The 16,782-nt window shown below is 48.4% G+C and overlaps 1 protein-coding gene across 2 annotated transcripts in view; it reads right to left on the bottom strand.

Annotated features, from left to right (window-relative positions):
* Positions 1-519: 519 nt before the first annotated feature.
* The window catches only part of HUNK (hormonally up-regulated Neu-associated kinase), a 36,598-nt gene continuing 20,335 nt past the window's right edge, over positions 520-16,782 (bottom strand). Inside the window, exons 4-10 of one of the 2 annotated variants that reach the window (XM_064728835.1) lie at positions 14,642-14,777; positions 14,322-14,449; positions 11,085-11,220; positions 8,492-8,660; positions 7,943-8,026; positions 4,212-4,392; positions 520-2,078 (exon numbers count right to left, since the gene is read on the bottom strand). In XM_064728835.1, the coding sequence (XP_064584905.1) occupies positions 1,435-2,078; positions 4,212-4,392; positions 7,943-8,026; positions 8,492-8,660; positions 11,085-11,220; positions 14,322-14,449; positions 14,642-14,777 (1,478 nt within the window). In that variant the 3' untranslated portion in view covers positions 520-1,434. The remainder of the gene's footprint in view (positions 2,079-4,211; positions 4,393-7,942; positions 8,027-8,491; positions 8,661-11,084; positions 11,221-14,321; positions 14,450-14,641; positions 14,778-16,782) is intronic. The other variant, XM_064728843.1, reaches the window with a different exon arrangement.

Genomic DNA, 16,782 nt, shown 5'->3' on the forward strand with positions numbered 1-16,782 from the left:
CCTGTTTTTTCAGTGGTCCCTGCCCACTGGCTTGGCAGCACAAAGGTGTTCTTAGCATGAAGAGAATGAAATGCTCTGACATTTATAAATGAAGGAGTTAAAATGACCCCCTTGGGATGAACAGGTGCTCTCCATAAACAGAATGATCTGAAAATGGATACAACTATTCCAGGGCTGTCTTTTCTCATCATATGGGGGTTTTCAAGTGTATTATTTTACACAACTCCCTCAGAGGTGGGACTCCTCAGCCCACTGAAGGGTCCAGGATGCTCATGGACTCTCCAGGGCCAAAGCCCAGTGCTGAGGGGAAGGTCCCCCATGCAGGGATGAGAGGAATGCTCTGGGCATCACTCTGCTGCTTTTGCCAGCACTGAGCAGCCCATTCAGTGGGCTGAGATGCTCTGAACACATAAACACATACAGGGGTGGTACAAAGGAGAGAAAAGAGCAGTCCTTGTCTTTGGCTAAACCTTCTCATTTATAGGAAATGGTTTGAGGACAGAAACAGAACCAAAGAGATGTTGCCAACCTCTCAGATGTATCATTTACTTAGAAAAACAAAACTGGTATACAGAACATGGTGTCTTTTAGGAAAGTCAATCTCCATTGCTGATAACAATACCCAATTTTTGGTAACCACTACATTATCAATCTTGGAGTATAAAATGGACTTGGTACAGGCTCAGGTGTCCTTTATTAAGTCTTTTTAATTCACTGCAGCCTCAGAGAAGCCTTCAGGTGTGTCCAAAGCTGCTTTGGTTAACAGGGACCAATGCAGTGAATTTCCACATGATGACACTTGTTTTTAAATAATCACAGTTTTCTTCATGAAAAAAAATGATTGTGTTATTACCTACTTTATGTAATTAACAGCAAAATCTGCTTTGAATCCCAATATTCCCACTTTTTCTGAGCTAGACCTCTCGTGTCTTTACTCCAGCTTTCTACCACCTCCATCTTCTCGGCAGGGCTTGTCAGCAAGCTCACTTTGGGCAGAGTGCTGGCATTTGCCCCTCTCCTGGCCCAGGAGCAATGCCTGCAGCAGCAGCACGGGCTGTGTGGCACAGGCAGGTGGAGCAGGGACAGTCTCAGCACAGATTCTGGCCAGGCACTGATTCCCTGGGGGAACCAAACCTCGGTGCTCGTGGTTCTTCCACCCAGGTGAGAGCAGTGAAAATACAGATCCACTCAGCCTTGCAGGGTGTTTTACTGTACAGTCAGGTGCCAAATGTGAATATTTCTTAACAGCACAAGCAGAGCCCTTTCCTTCCAACTGTAATATGTAGGACAGTGCCTTCCTTGCAAGCAAACCTTCGATCTCCTGCGCTGCACCACTGCGGGGTGACAGCAACGTGCCTGTGGCTTTCCCTTCTTGCTCAAAGGGGAAAAAGGTTAGATCCCAGAGAAGAGCAGTGCAAATCCCAGGATGTCAGGCTAACACTGGCCGCTGAGAGCCTCTGTGTTGAAGGAAATCTGTGTGGGGCTCATCTGCTGCAGCTGAGGCATCCTGGCTTCCAGGGGCTTCTCGTTCACCGACTGCATGCTCTGGTTCCTCTTCCTCAGCATCTGTCCGATCCCCATCATGGGGAACCTGCCCCTGCTTTTCACACAGTTTGGGCTGCCCAGGGGGTTGCTGGGGACCAGCTGGGTAGGGGACACTGCCTCTTCCTTTGCTGTGTATGCTTTCTCTTCATAGGTGAAGGAGACCTGGGTGGGGTGGACGGGGGACGTGCTCCCCGGGGGAAAGAGCGGCGACAGTGTCCTTTCACTGGAGCTTTTATAAGGGAAATTCATTGGAGAGCCCAAAATTCTGTACTGGTGAGAGGGGGAAACCTGGTCTATTTGCTCCTCCCTGTCCACTGACTCGAAGGAGTGCACGATGTTGAGGATGAGCGGGGAGTCCTTGGGGCGGCCCCCGATGCGGGACGGCTCCGGCTGCGGGGACTCCTGCCTCTTGAGGAGCCGGGGGGTCCTGGGGGGAGCCTGCTGCACCTCCAGGTATTCCAAGGAGCTGGAGGTCACACAGCCCGTCCTGGCTGCCAGGGGCTCGTGGAAAGGGCTCACAGCGCCGCTGGAGTCTGCAAGGCAAGGGGAGAAGGAAGCAGGAGAGCACACTGCAGTTACCAGCACTGCCCACAGCCACAGGGACCTGGGCATGCTCCAGATGCAGCAAACAGTCTGGGATGCACTCACAACCCGACTCCCTCACCCTCTCTACCAACACCATCCCAGGTGATTTATCTGCCCTCCTCCTCACAGGCAGGAAAAGTGCTTAAACTCAGACAGGCACTTGAGAAGGAAAAGCACAGATGTCTCCAGCTGTTTGTATTAATTATAGCCACACCACCACACACACACTGGGAAATCTCACATTTCTCCTTTCTCAGCACCACTTTGTGTGGCTCTTGCTGGGCCTGCATTCCCTGACACACCTAGAGACACAGGGGAGCACAGTGAGTTAATCCCTGAAGGCTCTCCTTGCATTTTGGAACAAAATCTGTCCCTGGTTTCACACATGTAAATATGGAGTAGCAGCACTGGCCAGCACAGCCTGTTACAGTTGGAACAGACTTGCTGCAGCAACTTCAGCAAGAACCTTCCTCCAGCAAGAGCTGGAAAGAAATGGCACAAAATCTTTGCAGGATTTGGCCCAGTCAAACAAAACAGCTCGTGGAGAAGATCTGCCCAGCTCCTGCAGAACGCTGGCACTGCCTCATGCCAAGCTCATCACAAGCAAGCACGTTCTGCTGCCTTGATGGAAAGCTGTCCAAGGAACCTGACTGCCAGGCCCCCCTAATTGAATTAACTGGGAGCTATTCCATCAGTTCCCTGGGTCTCAAATCATCTAAAAGGGATCTGAAATAATTCCGCTCTGCCAGCACTCAGGTCCCAGCCACAATCTCAGGTGTATTTCTTGTGGAGGGATGGTCTTGTGGATGAACAGGATGAAATCTCACACTTGTCTGGGAAAAGTAGAAAGAAGTTCAATCTGACCAGTTTCTTTCTAAAACTGGCAGAAATTATTTAAGATGTGCCAAAATATAGTTTCCATAAGCAGGGAAATGCTTTAGCTGAGATCTGCATAATTTTCAGAACAAAAAAGCAGGGAGAAACATAAAGAGGGAAAAAAATGAACTAGATTTTCTTCCCCCTGTGCCTTCCTCCCAAAAAGAACAGCAAATCTCAGCAAAATGGGCATTTAAAATTTTTTTACATTTTTTTAAAGGAACTCTGTCACCCTGCAGCAGAGGTTCCCGTGCTGCCAGACAAACATGACTTGGACAATTTTTTCTCACTTTGAGCACAACAAATGATCAATGATCAAGTCACGACAATGAGCATGAAAGCATCACAAGCCACCACTCTGAATAACTCCCTGACATCCACATCACTGTGGATGTTCCCATCTCCCCTCATTTAGTTCTTTATCTAACGAGGCTACATCACCTTGCTGCTCCTTAGTGTCTCCCATCCAGGTCTGCATTGCCCATTTTTCCTGCTGACTCCTCTTTTCCTCCACTCCTTTCTCTGCCAGCAGTTTTCACCCAGCCCTCTCAGGCTGCCCTTTGTGATTAATGCTGTGGTCTCCTCTGTCACATCTTTTCCTTTCCCTGCTCATCATTTCCCCCCTCCTTTTGCTGATGCTGATGTTGGCAGTCCCACCTGCCGCCTTTCCCTGAGGCTGCCCCTTTCCCATTCCTCCCAGGGACCCCTCAGGGAGGTCAGGGATTCTCCTTAGCCCCCTCTGAGGAAAACAGGGGCTGGTAGGAAGGAGCTTGGCTACCAGCTCTGGTTCCTCACTGATCCGGGGTGGGTGGTGATGCTTTCAAAACAGCAGCGTGAGCGCGGAGGATTTCGTGTGAGGACGTGTAAACAGGGGAAGAAGCTGCCTTGCTAAAGCACTGCAGGAATCCTGTCAAACACAGACAGGGAGGGCTCCTGAGTGCTGAGCACCACCATGGATTCCTCAGGGCATTTCACTCCACGTGCGCTGACATTATCCAGGCTCCTTTCCCACACCACCCCCGGAGCGGCAGGGAAGGCAAACCCGGAGTTTTTACTCACAAACAGACACCACACAGCTCAGGGCAGGCTCAAAACCACCACAGCACACAGGGCAGGCTTAAAACCACCAGACAGGACAGGGCAGGCTCAAAACCACCACATCTAACATGCACACACAGACCCAGCATGGCCTTTGTCCCACTGACCTTTGTCCGGACCCCCGGCCTTGGCGACTTTCCGGTCCTTCAGCAGAGCCTTGGTGTTCTGGATCTGTGAGATAAGACAGGAAGAAGGCTGTCTATATGAAACTGGACTTTTCTCAGTTTTCTTTGGGAGGTGACGGTGAAGGATCTCCCCTTTCTTTTCTTGCTCTTTGAGTTTTTTGTCCTTTAGGTTGTAAAACAAACAAGAACAGTTTGGTTTACTCAAGGGAAGTTGCAGTGACCCCCAGACCTACAAGGTGGATTAATCACAAGGAACTTAGAGTAACTAAATCCTCCATGTCTCATTTGCCTCTGATCAGTTTGCCATGATTTCATGGCTCTCATCTGTGCTGCCATTCAGGCAGGTCTTGGAAAATTAAAGGAAAAGGAAAACTTTTCTCTTGGAGAAAGCAGGTGAAGGCTCGTGCTCCTCCATACCTGAAATACCCTACTTAAGCACCAAAAAACTCCCTTTGATTTCTCTTTACTCCACTCCCTCTGAGATTTAAAAAGGTGAGCTGCAAGGTTTTAAAGAAGTTTAAAGCCTTTGAGTCATTTCTGTTCTGTCCAGACAAGATCTGGAGGAACACAGCCCTTGCTTTTACAACTGGACAAGACATGGAAGGGGAGAAAATTATTGAGCCAATCCTTCCCTGAGCCATAACTCCTGGCTGTGATGGAGAAGGCAGCTGGAGGAGGAATTGCAAGAAGAAGATAGGTTTGATCTCCAGTGATGACAGAGGAAAAACAGACCCTGGGAGTAGGACTCTGAAGGGGAAGCCAATTTTCAAAGCACTGTTTTACAGGGAAAATTCATTGCTTCTTCTTTCAGCAAACTGCTTAACACCCTTTACCTGCCACTGATTTCCACGGAAGCCCAAAGCCTTATTCCACATTTAAAAAATATTTTGATTGGTTTGGGGTTGTTTTTCTGGTCACAGTTCTCATTTAAGCAACATGTTTTGCTCATCTGATTAGAAGGTCACTGCAAGTACAAGTCTTTTTAAAAAGTGACGGAAAGTTCCTTCCCCCAATTATGTGCCTGTTTTGTCTGGTAATTATGCACTGCCACTCTTGATTTTCTTGTGCAAGCTCACTGATGTGGAGTCTACGAAAACCCTCAAAGTGAAGTGCATAAAAACACCTGAGAGAGGAAAAGAAAGATGCAGAAGATTCTTCTGGACCACTAAACAGCTCTGGAAGCAAGATGGACATGAAGAGGCAAAAATCTGGACTTATTATGAACATTCCCAGCTCAGATGGAGCCTGGCTCCCTGCATGGACCATGTCTGGCACTGCTGGGCTCATCAACCTTTCAGGAGTTGCAAAGTTGGAAAGAAGACCTTCAGTGACTCACAGACCAAAGCTTTTTGATTTAATAGTGAAATGGTTGACTTGGGAGAAGAAGAACCTGAGATCCTCCTCACTGGAGGAGCCTCCCTTTGTGCTTGTGTGTTTTTGCCCCCTTCCATCCCTCATCCCCTGCAATTCCTCTCCCTCTGGCTGGCTGCAGCTGCCTGACCCTTCCACAGCCGCCAAGGAGCCCCTGGTGGAGCTGCCCACCTCTGGAGGTGCCCATCCACTGGAGCCAGGCTTGGAGCCACACTGTGGGTCAGGCACTTCATCCTAGTGAGGGTGAGGTGGCAACAACACCAAAACCAGCAGCAGCAGCAAGAACACTGCTAATAATGCTAATTATTATTATTATTGGTAACCACTACACCACCTGGCCCAGCAGCCAGGGGGAAGGTGTGCAGCTCACCCTGAGCCTCTGGATGTTCCATGCCTGCAGTGGTTTTAGCCTGATGGTGCAGGAGCCAAGCTGCAGCTCCTCACCTGCCAAGTGCTCCTGCCTTTGCCCTCACCCTGCTGGCACATTCTCTGAGCCAGCCACTCCACACAATGAAAGCAGCCCTGGCAAAGGAAATTCACATATCCGGTGCTGCCAATTAATTTCTTCACGCTGGATGAGCACTGCAAATGGTCTTAGGGGTGTTTCTGAAAGTGCTAACGTGGCTCAGGACCTGAATCCCAAGGTGCCACTCAGTTGTATTTGGAAAGGGAAGGAAGATTTCATTCAGGGGGGTTGCAGAAGTTCCCCCTGCACTGCTGTGTCCCACAATGCAGGAGCTGCACCGGTATGCTGTGCTTGAATAGGTTGGGAATTACATCATCCTCTGCTATTTCCTGTCCTGACCTTGACCCTCAAACCTGCTCTGAGCCCCAGCAATGGATCTGAAAGGCAGATCAAGGGTGTTTGCCTTGGCCACGTCTGGCACGGGGACAGGACAAGGACAGCAGCTGTTCAAAATTGCAAATTCCACCTGTGAGTCCTCCGAGCTCCCCTGCAGGGACAGCCATTCCTCCGTAGTCCCCTTCCACAAATAAAGAGATGGAGAGAGCACAGAGTCCTGCCTGCCTGCCCCTGCCCAGCCTGCAGCAGGAGAAGAGGGGCAGGACACAAGCACTGCCCTTTTCCCCCTGCCTGCCCAGCTGCTGGCAGCCTCTCCTGAAGCCAAATCCTCATTTCCCATGGTTGGAGAGAGGTGGGAGAAATTCTGCTGGAGCTGGAGCTGACCATCCCTCCCCCTCCTATTCCCATGGCAACCTGCAGCTCTGCTCCCTGGGGACCAGTGCTCCCAATTCCTCCTGTGAGCACAGCTACAGTGACAGAAACCCCTGTGGAACAAGAGCATGGGCTGAGAGGGACCCCAGAGCCCATCTCCAGCCCCTGCCAGGATGCTCCAGGCAGGATCTGGAGCCTTCAGCCCCCAGCTGCTGCCCCTGTTTCTAGGGAACAGTTCGAGGAAGTTGTGAGAGCTTTGTGAAATGTCACATTCATCTGGTCTACCCACTGCTGGTCCATTCCCAGCAAGAAGGTTTTGATTTATTCGAGAAAAGAGTAAGTGCTTTGCCCTGATATTTCCATCTGGCTTGCAGTTCAGCTTGCCTTTATAATAAACAAAACCAGCCCCGACACAGATCTGCCCCTGCAATTAGATAATCAATCCAGGGCTGAGGAGCAGCCTTTGGAACAGGCAGCCTCCCCAAGAATGCTGCTCTTTGTGCTGGCAGGGAACACTTGCACAGCTCACATTACTCCTGTAATTTTAGTGCTTGGCAAAGAATCAGCCAGGGAAGAGAAACCCAGCCAGGATTTCATACAAAATACCTTCTCTGCTTGCAGGCAAGAGGACTGGAGAGCGACAGAGCAAAAGGTTAAATCTCTTGTCTGCCCAGGGGAATTCCTTCATGATGCAGAGGCTGAGCCCACATCCCCTCTGCTAAGGAGCGGGGAAAATTGACTTTGCAGAGTGCTGTGCTAGTCCAGCCTCACTGCTGCTGGCAGCCAAGGCAGGGTTGGCCCAGGACACCAGAGGGTCACCCTGGCTGCCACCCAGCTCTCTGTCCTGCAGCACCAAGGGCTCAGAGCCTCCGGAACACTCAGTTTTCATCTTTTTGCACCCCAGAATGAAACTGTGGAGCCCCCTGTGTTTGCATCATTTTGCTAAACAGAGAGTTAAAAATATTTAATTTCTTTAAAAACCCTGAAAGTCACCCTTTCTAGTTCCTCTCTTGGGGGTCACTGTTTCTTTCTTTGAAAGGGATTTATTTGTCCTGCACAGGCAGGACCACACATTTCTCCACAATCCCATCACTTTAATCACCATCACCAAGGATGCTCAAATTCAATCTGCTCTCAAAGCACTGCACCAAGCTTTGCTGAGCTTTACCTCATAGGAGTCTTTATTGGCCTTGTATTTTTCTATCTGGTACAGCTGGTTCTTGTGGCAAACACTGTCCTGGCCTTCAGCCTTCTGCAGAGACAAAAGCACAGAAAAGTCAAATATGTGAGATAATTAGAGAGCACCAAGGTTTAATTACTGCTTAATGGACTGCACCCACTCCTGGCATTCAGTGGAGGGGCATCAGCTCACAGGGATGATGGATTTGGTCCATTACATTGTAAATATCATTGTGGCAATGTGAAAGGACTGAGGGAAGGAAAGGACTGAGGTGCTGTTGTCAGATTGGAAGGCCTGAGCTGTGCTCAGGGTAAAACTTTCAGCTGACTTTTCACTTCAAACCTAAATAAGTTTAAGAGCTCTTAAGCTTCTTCCTGATGTCCTGACTCCATAAATTGTGTGACTGGCATTCCAAGCAGCAGAACTAACCCAACACAGAGGCACTTCCCAATGGATTGTCCTTGGAATTTTCTGTAATCCCAGGAGACCCAATGCCACCAAGCCAGGCCACCTGCAGCCTTTTTGTCCCCTCCTCACCCTGAGGCTGGCCAGGTAGCGCTCCAGCTTCTTGTTGAGCAGGAAATAGATGGCCAGGGTGTGGCTGGCCCTGTTGGACAGCACGGTGTTGATCACATCGCTGTTCTTGTAGCCCAGCTTCTCAGTCATGTGCAGCAGCACGCTCTGGCTCAGGTCCTCCAGGTGAATCCTGCACAGGGAGAGACACAACAGGGTTTTTGGGGTGTCCTCTGCAGGGCAGAACACCCAAGAAGAGGCCCCCAAGGGCTCAGTAATTTGGGGTGATTAATTCCCTTCTCCCAGGAGCAGGCAGGTGTTGGAACCCTGGCTACTGAGAATTTCCTGGTTATTGAGGGTTTGAACCCTACTGAACCCTTTGAACCCTACTGAACCCTGGTTATTGAGACTTTCTGTGCTGACAGGCTCTGATCCCCCAAGAGAACACTGCATTTGACCTGAGGGCAAAATGTTTTGACCCAGGAAAGCCAGGCAGGGAAAGGACAGATAATCTGGGAGCACAGGAACTGCGGGAATTAACAGAATTCTGTTCACTCTGTCCATCTCTGATGGGAAACGGCACCGTGATTGATGCTCAGGCCATTTGTTCCCCTACACCTGACCACTGAAAATCATGAAGATGAGGTGGTTTTGAAGGAAAAGAGGTAAAATCCAGCCAAAAATCTGGCTCTCTGAAAAGCCCTTTTCTCCTAATCAGACAGCTCTGCTCTGAGGTTCACCCCCTTCCTTACCTGCTGCAGTGCCCCTGCCCTAATTAGGCAGAGAATTTCCTGCTGGAGAAAGGGGATGCACAGGACTATTCCTGCAGCTCAGAATGGCAGCACTGCTGTCTCCCTGCTGTCACAGCCATGTTTATGTCTCTCTCCTCTCCAAAGTCTGGAGCAGCCTCAGCCAAGGCGAGAAAAGCAGAACAGAGGTCTTGTGGAGATGCCAAAGCATTGGCTCAGCCTGAGTTAAAACCAGATTTTTCCAAAGAGCTCTGCTCCTATTTAGACTTCTAAATGGGCTGGCCAGCTTCCCAGAGGTACCACCAGCTCGCAGCCATCTCCAGAGAAGTGCTGGGTTCCAGCTGTTCCTCGAGGATATTCCTCACTCCTAATACCAAGCCTAATATCAGAGGGTGATATTTTTCAAGATTCCTCCCCATTTTCCCCACTCCTGCCTGGGCTCTGATGGACAGGACTCAGACAAGATGTCAAACACAGCCTGGGAAGTCTCAAATAACTCATTCCCTTTGTTCCCTGTGCCTATGAACACTCCTTCTGCCCCTAAGGAATGCCTAATGGGGTTGGGTCTTTTTTGCACAAGTTCAAAAGCAAAACTTATCTTGGCCACTGCACGTTGAGACATCTGGGCAGCAAAAGAAATCCAAGCAATTTCGACTTGAAGCGCTCAGCAAAATGGGAAAATTTTTGCTTGCCTTCAGGGAATTTCTTCAACAAAAGCAAGCCTATAAAAAGCCTGGGAAAATATTCTCCTGAAAATGCAGCTTCTGCTGTTCTCCCACCTTATCTCCATGCTCTTCCCTTCCTGCCACGCTCCTGTCTTGGGGACAATGGGAGTTACCCCCACAGGAGTGGAAGGGCACTGCAAGAACATCTTCTGTGCTGATTAAGAGAGGAATTAATCCTTTGCAAATTCAGCAGTGGGTTTTTCACACACCATTTCACCACACCTTATCCATAGCTGCACACTAAGGAAAAATTGGAGAAATTCCATGGAAGCTGACTCCAGTGGTGCTTTCTGAGACAAGCTCAAAAGGAGCCAGGCCACACCTTTAAATATTTAAAACTTTGCAGGTTTTTCTCCCTGTAAAGCTCCAGTATGACAAAGCCTAGGTAAGTCAAGCATGGGACATCAACTAATGAAACAAAAGTAGTATTATTTTTAAAAAATGAGAGAAAGAATCTCTTTAAAGGCTTTTACTCTTTACATATTCACATGTCCCCTAAATTTGGAGGGGAGTGATATAGTAGAGGTGGCCTTTGAGTCCTAGTAAAATATCTGTATTGTACTTGAATATCTGTAAGTAAAAGGAAAGGGGGAAATGTAGTACTTGAATATCTGTACATAGGCCTTGCCCCAATCCCAGTTGTTGTTGATGGGCTGCATCTGTGGCCAGTGAAGATAACTGGGATAAAAGGGGGTGGGTTGGCCAGTCAGGGAGAGCTTGGAAGGGGCCCTGACTAAGAAGGAACAATGTGCAGAAGAAGGAGTCTGTGCTGTGAAGAACTGCAGCCATAAGAAAACATTGAGGTGGTATGGGACTCTAGAAATATGAATACAACAGAGTGATATTGAGAGAATGGCTCTGCCTGTTCTCCTCCCTTGGAAACAATTCATCACAGGGGCCACCTTTATATCCTGGGGATTACAGGCCCACATTTCTGAGGATGGGTCCAGTGATACCCCCTAGGCACCCAAGCTGCTTGACATCCATCCATCCATCCATCCTTGCTCTTGGCCATTTCAAGCATCCCAGGGCCAATCTCCACGACTTCTAGGATGGATTCACAGTCCCTAGGATGTGTGACATGAGTGGAGCTGGAACACCAGGGCCATGCTGGCAGGTTTTCCCCTCCCCTCCCTGCTGTACCTGTTTGGGTAGGTGACATTGGGTGGTGCCCTGCCAGGGTAGTTCTCATTGAGCCATCTGTTTGCCAGGGCCTGCTGGATGTTTGGTCTCTTGGCAGGGTCTGGCTCCAGCAGAGAGCGCAGGAAGTTGATGGCAGCTGTGAAGAGATGGAGGGAAAACCCCAAAAATCAGCTCTGGGACTGGCACAGGAGGTGAGTTAACACAGGTGTGCACCCTGAGCAAAAGCACACTAAAAAGGAACAAAAATTCCCTTACTGCCTGCTCCCGTGTCCTTGAGAAAACAGAAGCACTGATAAGGGATTAGTAATTGAAACAAACAATGATTTACAGCCACTATGATTTATAGACATTATTTAATGCATTTATTTTATATCCAATGAGAGCAGAAAAGGCATTTTTGGCTCAGAGCTCATTTGAAGTTTCGGAGCAGGTGAGGCAACATTTAATTCATTTAATTCCCACATGAGAGGCTGGAGCCAGGTCAGAGACAAATCCCTGGATCCAAGCAGAAGGAGAAGGACCAGGGGTGAGTGGAAGGGAGGGGATGCAGACCTGGGAAGGAAGACACAGCAAATTTGGCTCCCCTTGACATGACAAGGATAAATTCTCTGGCTCCCAACCAACCTACAATCAGCTGCAGAAAGTTTTAGCCAAATTAAAAAGAGTGCAGCAAAATTAACAGGCTTTGCTTTGTTCTCCTGAACCTTCAACTTCCAATGACATTCAACCACTCCTCCTGAGTTTCCTCCAAAAACCCTCAATTTTTAAGCCACGTGCTTCTTACTTGACTAGGAGCAATGAAATCAAGTGATCTGCCTGAAACCTCACAAGAAGAGCCCCTCTGAGCTGAAAATCAACTCTGTTTCAGCTAGGTCTCGTCTTTATTCCTCAAATTATCAAGGATTATTAATCCTCAATTATCAAATATCAATGATTTCACTGCTCCTAGGTGCAATTTAAGGAGAATAAAGCACCTCATGGTGACACCACAGTGGGATAGGACAGGATGGGGAGGGTGGAAGATGAGGAAGGGATGGTTTCTCCCTAAATAAATCAGGGTTAGACCCAACAAGTGACAACACCCACCAACCTGAGCAACCTCAGTGTACAATACCCTGCAAAAATCAGGTTTCAGCTGGAGAAACTCTGTGTCAAGAAGCTTAGATGTGCAAGAGAGGCTTCCTACTCTGTATTTACCAGTTCAGCTGTTTTTTTTTAATCCTTCTCTTCACAAACCACTGATTTAAGGGAGATGCTTTACTTAAATACTCTCCAGCATTTCTGTTATTATCCTGCAGCAGCCATGTGGCAGAGCAGCAGGAAGAGCCTACATCCAAATTCCCAACCTTGCTGGAAGCTGCTCTCTGTGTGCCTGGGGTGCCCTTTCTTCACCCCATCCCAGCAAACAACAAACCCTTGTTCTCCCATGGAATCCCCTCTTGCTCCAGTGTCTGTGTTAAAAACCTCACATTGGTTTCCAATCCCATTGGCTCTCAGCCACAAAAATCCCTATCCCCAAACCCACACTCCCTCCTTCACCACCACCATGCCTGGTCTCCAAATCACCCAAAATCTCCTTTAAAAAATCCTACTGCTCCACCCCCACCCTTGCCAAAAGGCAAGCTAATTAAATGAAGCTTGTGAAGTGCCACAGATCAACAGATTCAGGCTGGGAAAAGCCAATTTTGGGGTGAAAATTCCCTCCTGGAAGCTTCCATCCATCCATCATGCAAAATGATTTCCCCAGGGAAAAAAAATATGAAGGAAAATGAATATATGCAAGGTGAACACCCAGTGACCTCTGCTCAGCTAAAATCAATACCCAGAGAGCTGCTGTTCAAGAGGCTTCATGAGAAACAGGCTCCCAAGTGGGAAAATCAAACAGCAGCTCCAAAATGTCCCTGTTTTGCTGCACAGGTTGCTCTGGGTGCTCAGGGTCAGCCAGCATTGTGGGTCACAGAAATCCAAGTGTTTTCCTGCTCAGAGATAACTCTGCATGGTGGGGCTGTGTGTGTTCAGTAACCAGGAAATTAAATATTGAAAGACAACCTACTGGGCATGTAAAACTGAAAATTTTTACTGTGAAAATTCTCTGCTTTATAGCTGGATTTATGGAAATTAGGACCTGACTGAAATAAAAGGTGCACAAACCCAAGAATTTAACAAGCACTGCAATTCCCAGAGCAGAGTTGCTGCCCAGTGACCCACAGGCTAAGGTGGCAGGGAGAAATGTCACCTTAAATCACACTGTGCCATGTCCCTGGGCTGGGCTCAGGGACTGATGGGCTCCTTTTGGGCAAAGGGTAACATCTTTAAATCTACTCCATTCATTTGCCATCACCTCTGCAAGTCCAGGCTCCCATAGGATAAACCAAATCCTGCCTTCCCTGGAGACACAGTGAGCTGAAAATGGAGAAAATCTGATCTCCACTCAAATGGTGGGATGGGTGAAACAGCAAAAGCAAGCCTGCTAAAAAGCAATGTTATCTTTTTGGCTGGCCTTGTACAGGGTGGGAGGTGGAACCCTGAATCTCTGCTTGGAGAATTCACCTTGTGACTCAGCTCCCAAGGGTTTCCATTCCCTTTTTGCATTTAGGATCTTTTAATTTTATCAAAAGCCCTTTGCAAGCAGGCTGCCAGGGAAGGAAGGAGCTCTCCATGGACAACAGAGTTGGCACGAAAAAATAAACCCCAGCTTGTTCCAAATGCTGCCAGTGGCCTTGCTGCAAGCTGCAAAGTGATTCTGTTGCCTAGTGACGTGGCTCTGAAGCAGGAATTAATATTCCTGAGATACTAATACATCAACTGTTTTGCATTTTGTGAACACACAGAGGTTATCCCAGGTGGCTGTCCCAAAATAACTTTCTGAGCACATCTCATTATTCCATAATAAATGTGAGGTTATTTGAGGCAGGTTATTTGTCACCCAACCCCAGGACATGACAATGCCCAGGAATCTGTAATTCCAAAATAATCTCTTCATCCACCCTTACCCCATGCTAGAATCTTCTGGATGTGCAAAAGTGACCAACTGCCCTGCAAAAGCAGTCCCACAGAATTTCACAGATTTGCTCCTCCTCTCATATCCAGCACAACTTGGTGCTTGCCCAGGAGCCAAAGCAAAAGGAATTCTGCTACATCAGCTCCTGCAGCTCTTGCAGAGGCCACAATGAAAAAGAAAGGAGCTTTTCCCAATTAGCATGGCTGAGGAGCCACAATCCCCTGGAACAGCTTTACCTGAGGAGAGCTGGGTGGGAAAGGGGTTCATCTCTTTGTCCACCATCTTTTGGTACAAGGCTCTCAGGCTGAAGGGCTCCACAGTGAAGGGCAATGTTCCCGTCAGCATGGCATACATGTTCACCCCACTGAAAGAAAACAGGCAGGAAAAGAAACCAAAATGATCAGGAACGAGGGAAAAATTATGTTTTAGAGACTGCAGTTCATCTTTAATGCCTGCCAGCTATTACAGGGTTGATGCCCCATCTCTGAGAGCATCTCCCCTGATCCAGCTGGAGATGCCCCTGCTCTTTAAATTCCAAACCCAAGGAGGAACTCACATGGACCAAACGTCTATTTTGGGCCCGTACTTCTTCCTTGCCAGGAGTTCAGGGGCTGCATATGCTGGGCTCCCACACTGGGTGCTGAAGGGATCAGAATAACCCAAAATTCCTGCACAGTTGCTCAATCCAAAGTCTGTGAAAGGCACAGAGACACAGTTATGAAAGAGAGACACGCTCAAACTGGGCTAGAGCACAAGTTAAAAAGAAATAACTTTTTTTTCCCCAAAAGCAATGAACTCCCTGAGGAGAAAAAAAACCCCACTCATCCACATGCAAAAATTTGATGCCATTTGCTTCCCCAAGGTGCTAAATAACCAACCAACAATAAGAGGAGCCTTAGGACATGCCAAATTTTCCATTTCATTCACAGAGCAGCTAGATGGCAACAACCAGAGCTGAGCTTGTCCCAGCCCCTGAGCCGCCTCAGGCTGCAGGATGCTGGGCAGGGACAAGGTTAGGGGGGATTCCTTCAAAATCTGAGCATAAATGAGCCCTCAGATGGAAACCTCTGGGGCTGCTGTGGTGATGCACAAACACAGAGGGTTCAGCTCTGGAACACATTTTGGGTGCTCCCAAATTTTCCCTCCTGTCTGCTCCAGCCCTGCTGTGGCTCCAGGCTCAGATGGGCTCAGGGAACAACAAATCCCATTCATTAAGAGTTGGATTCATGGATCCTTGTGGCCCTCTCCAACTCAGAATATTCTGTGAATCTCTGAAAACCACCACTGACATCTGATTAGCTCCTCAATATCCTCTCTCAGGCACTGATTTGTGGCTTTTTTTCCTTAGCTGCACCTTTATTTACACTGGACCTGCAGTGCTGGCCTGTCCTTTATCTTTCACCTTGCTGAAAATCAAATTTGGGTGAAATTTGGGGAGCTTCTCAAGGGATTAGAAGCAGGGCAGGCACATAAGCCTCATTCCCCCACTAAACCAGGCAAATATACAAAAATTGCTACCAAAAAAATGCAATTATCACAGTGAGTGGAAGTGCCTGAATGGTGGCAACTGCATCCCTGCACGTGAATTCCTGCATCCCTGAGGGCCAGGCAGGCTCAGGGGGACAGGAATCCCATCTTTCACAGCTAAAGAGGAGTTTTCCTGGAGAACTCTGTCACAACTGAAGGGAGAATTTGCCTCTGATGGAGAAACAATTCTCTCTGGGCACTGCTTAATCATCCCTGGGGCTTCCACAAATACTGCAGAGGATCCATTACCTTAATTAATGTGCTCATTAGCTGTGGCCTGAGATGAGTTCTGTCAGCTGGGAAATACTTTCAGAAACTCGTGGAAATAACATCTGCACACAGAGCTGTTCCTGGTCCTTATCCTGCTGTGTCAGGCCAGCTCCAAATGTGATGTTTGACAGTCCCAGGGTACAAGGGCTGTGTTCTGTGCTGGTGCCAATCAGCAGCTCCTCACCAGCATCAGAGGAGGAGTGCTCTACCAGAGCTTTTCATTCTCTTATTTGCTTCAATTGTCAACCTTTTATTCATTTGTTCAGCTCATTCATTTCAGCTCCCGTGCCTTTTTTTTCCCCTGCTGAAATGCAGAATTTGTGCAAATGGAAGCATGCTGGGGACAGGGCTTCCACAGCCATGGAAATGAGGATATTGCTATCAAACTGTGTCAGCACATGGTGATCACAGTGTGATTTTTACTGTTTTTATTAAGGATGCACTGCTGATCTCGATGGGAGCAGTGAGACCACCAGCACTGATAACCTTGCCTGCCTCTCCCTTTCTAGGAGCCCAGCAAGGGACAGAATTCAGATCATGAGGACAATTTATTGAGGCTGTGGAAGACCAAACTTCTCTTTCCTCTATCCTTCCCCCACCACCCACAGTGAGGAGACTCCTCCATGCAGCCAAGGCAAACTGCAGACACAGGCCTGGAGTCTTTATTTTGGCACATGAGTTTTAACTGTACATAGATCATCTGGGAAGGGCTTGGTTTGGGTGCCAAGCTCCAGAGTAAGGGGGAACTGATGTGAGTTCCTTAAATCCATCAGATGTTGGTGGTGCAAAACATCTGGTCTGGCTTATCTGCTGGATCAGGGCGATGGGTGCTCTCCATCAGCCCTGGGGAATGATTCATGGCATTTCTCAGTGCCCTCCTGGCCCTCAGCTGAGGTAACA

The sequence above is a fragment of the Zonotrichia leucophrys genome, chromosome 1 (assembly GCF_028769735.1).
Source record: "Zonotrichia leucophrys gambelii isolate GWCS_2022_RI chromosome 1, RI_Zleu_2.0, whole genome shotgun sequence".
Taxonomy (NCBI): domain Eukaryota; kingdom Metazoa; phylum Chordata; class Aves; order Passeriformes; family Passerellidae; genus Zonotrichia; species Zonotrichia leucophrys.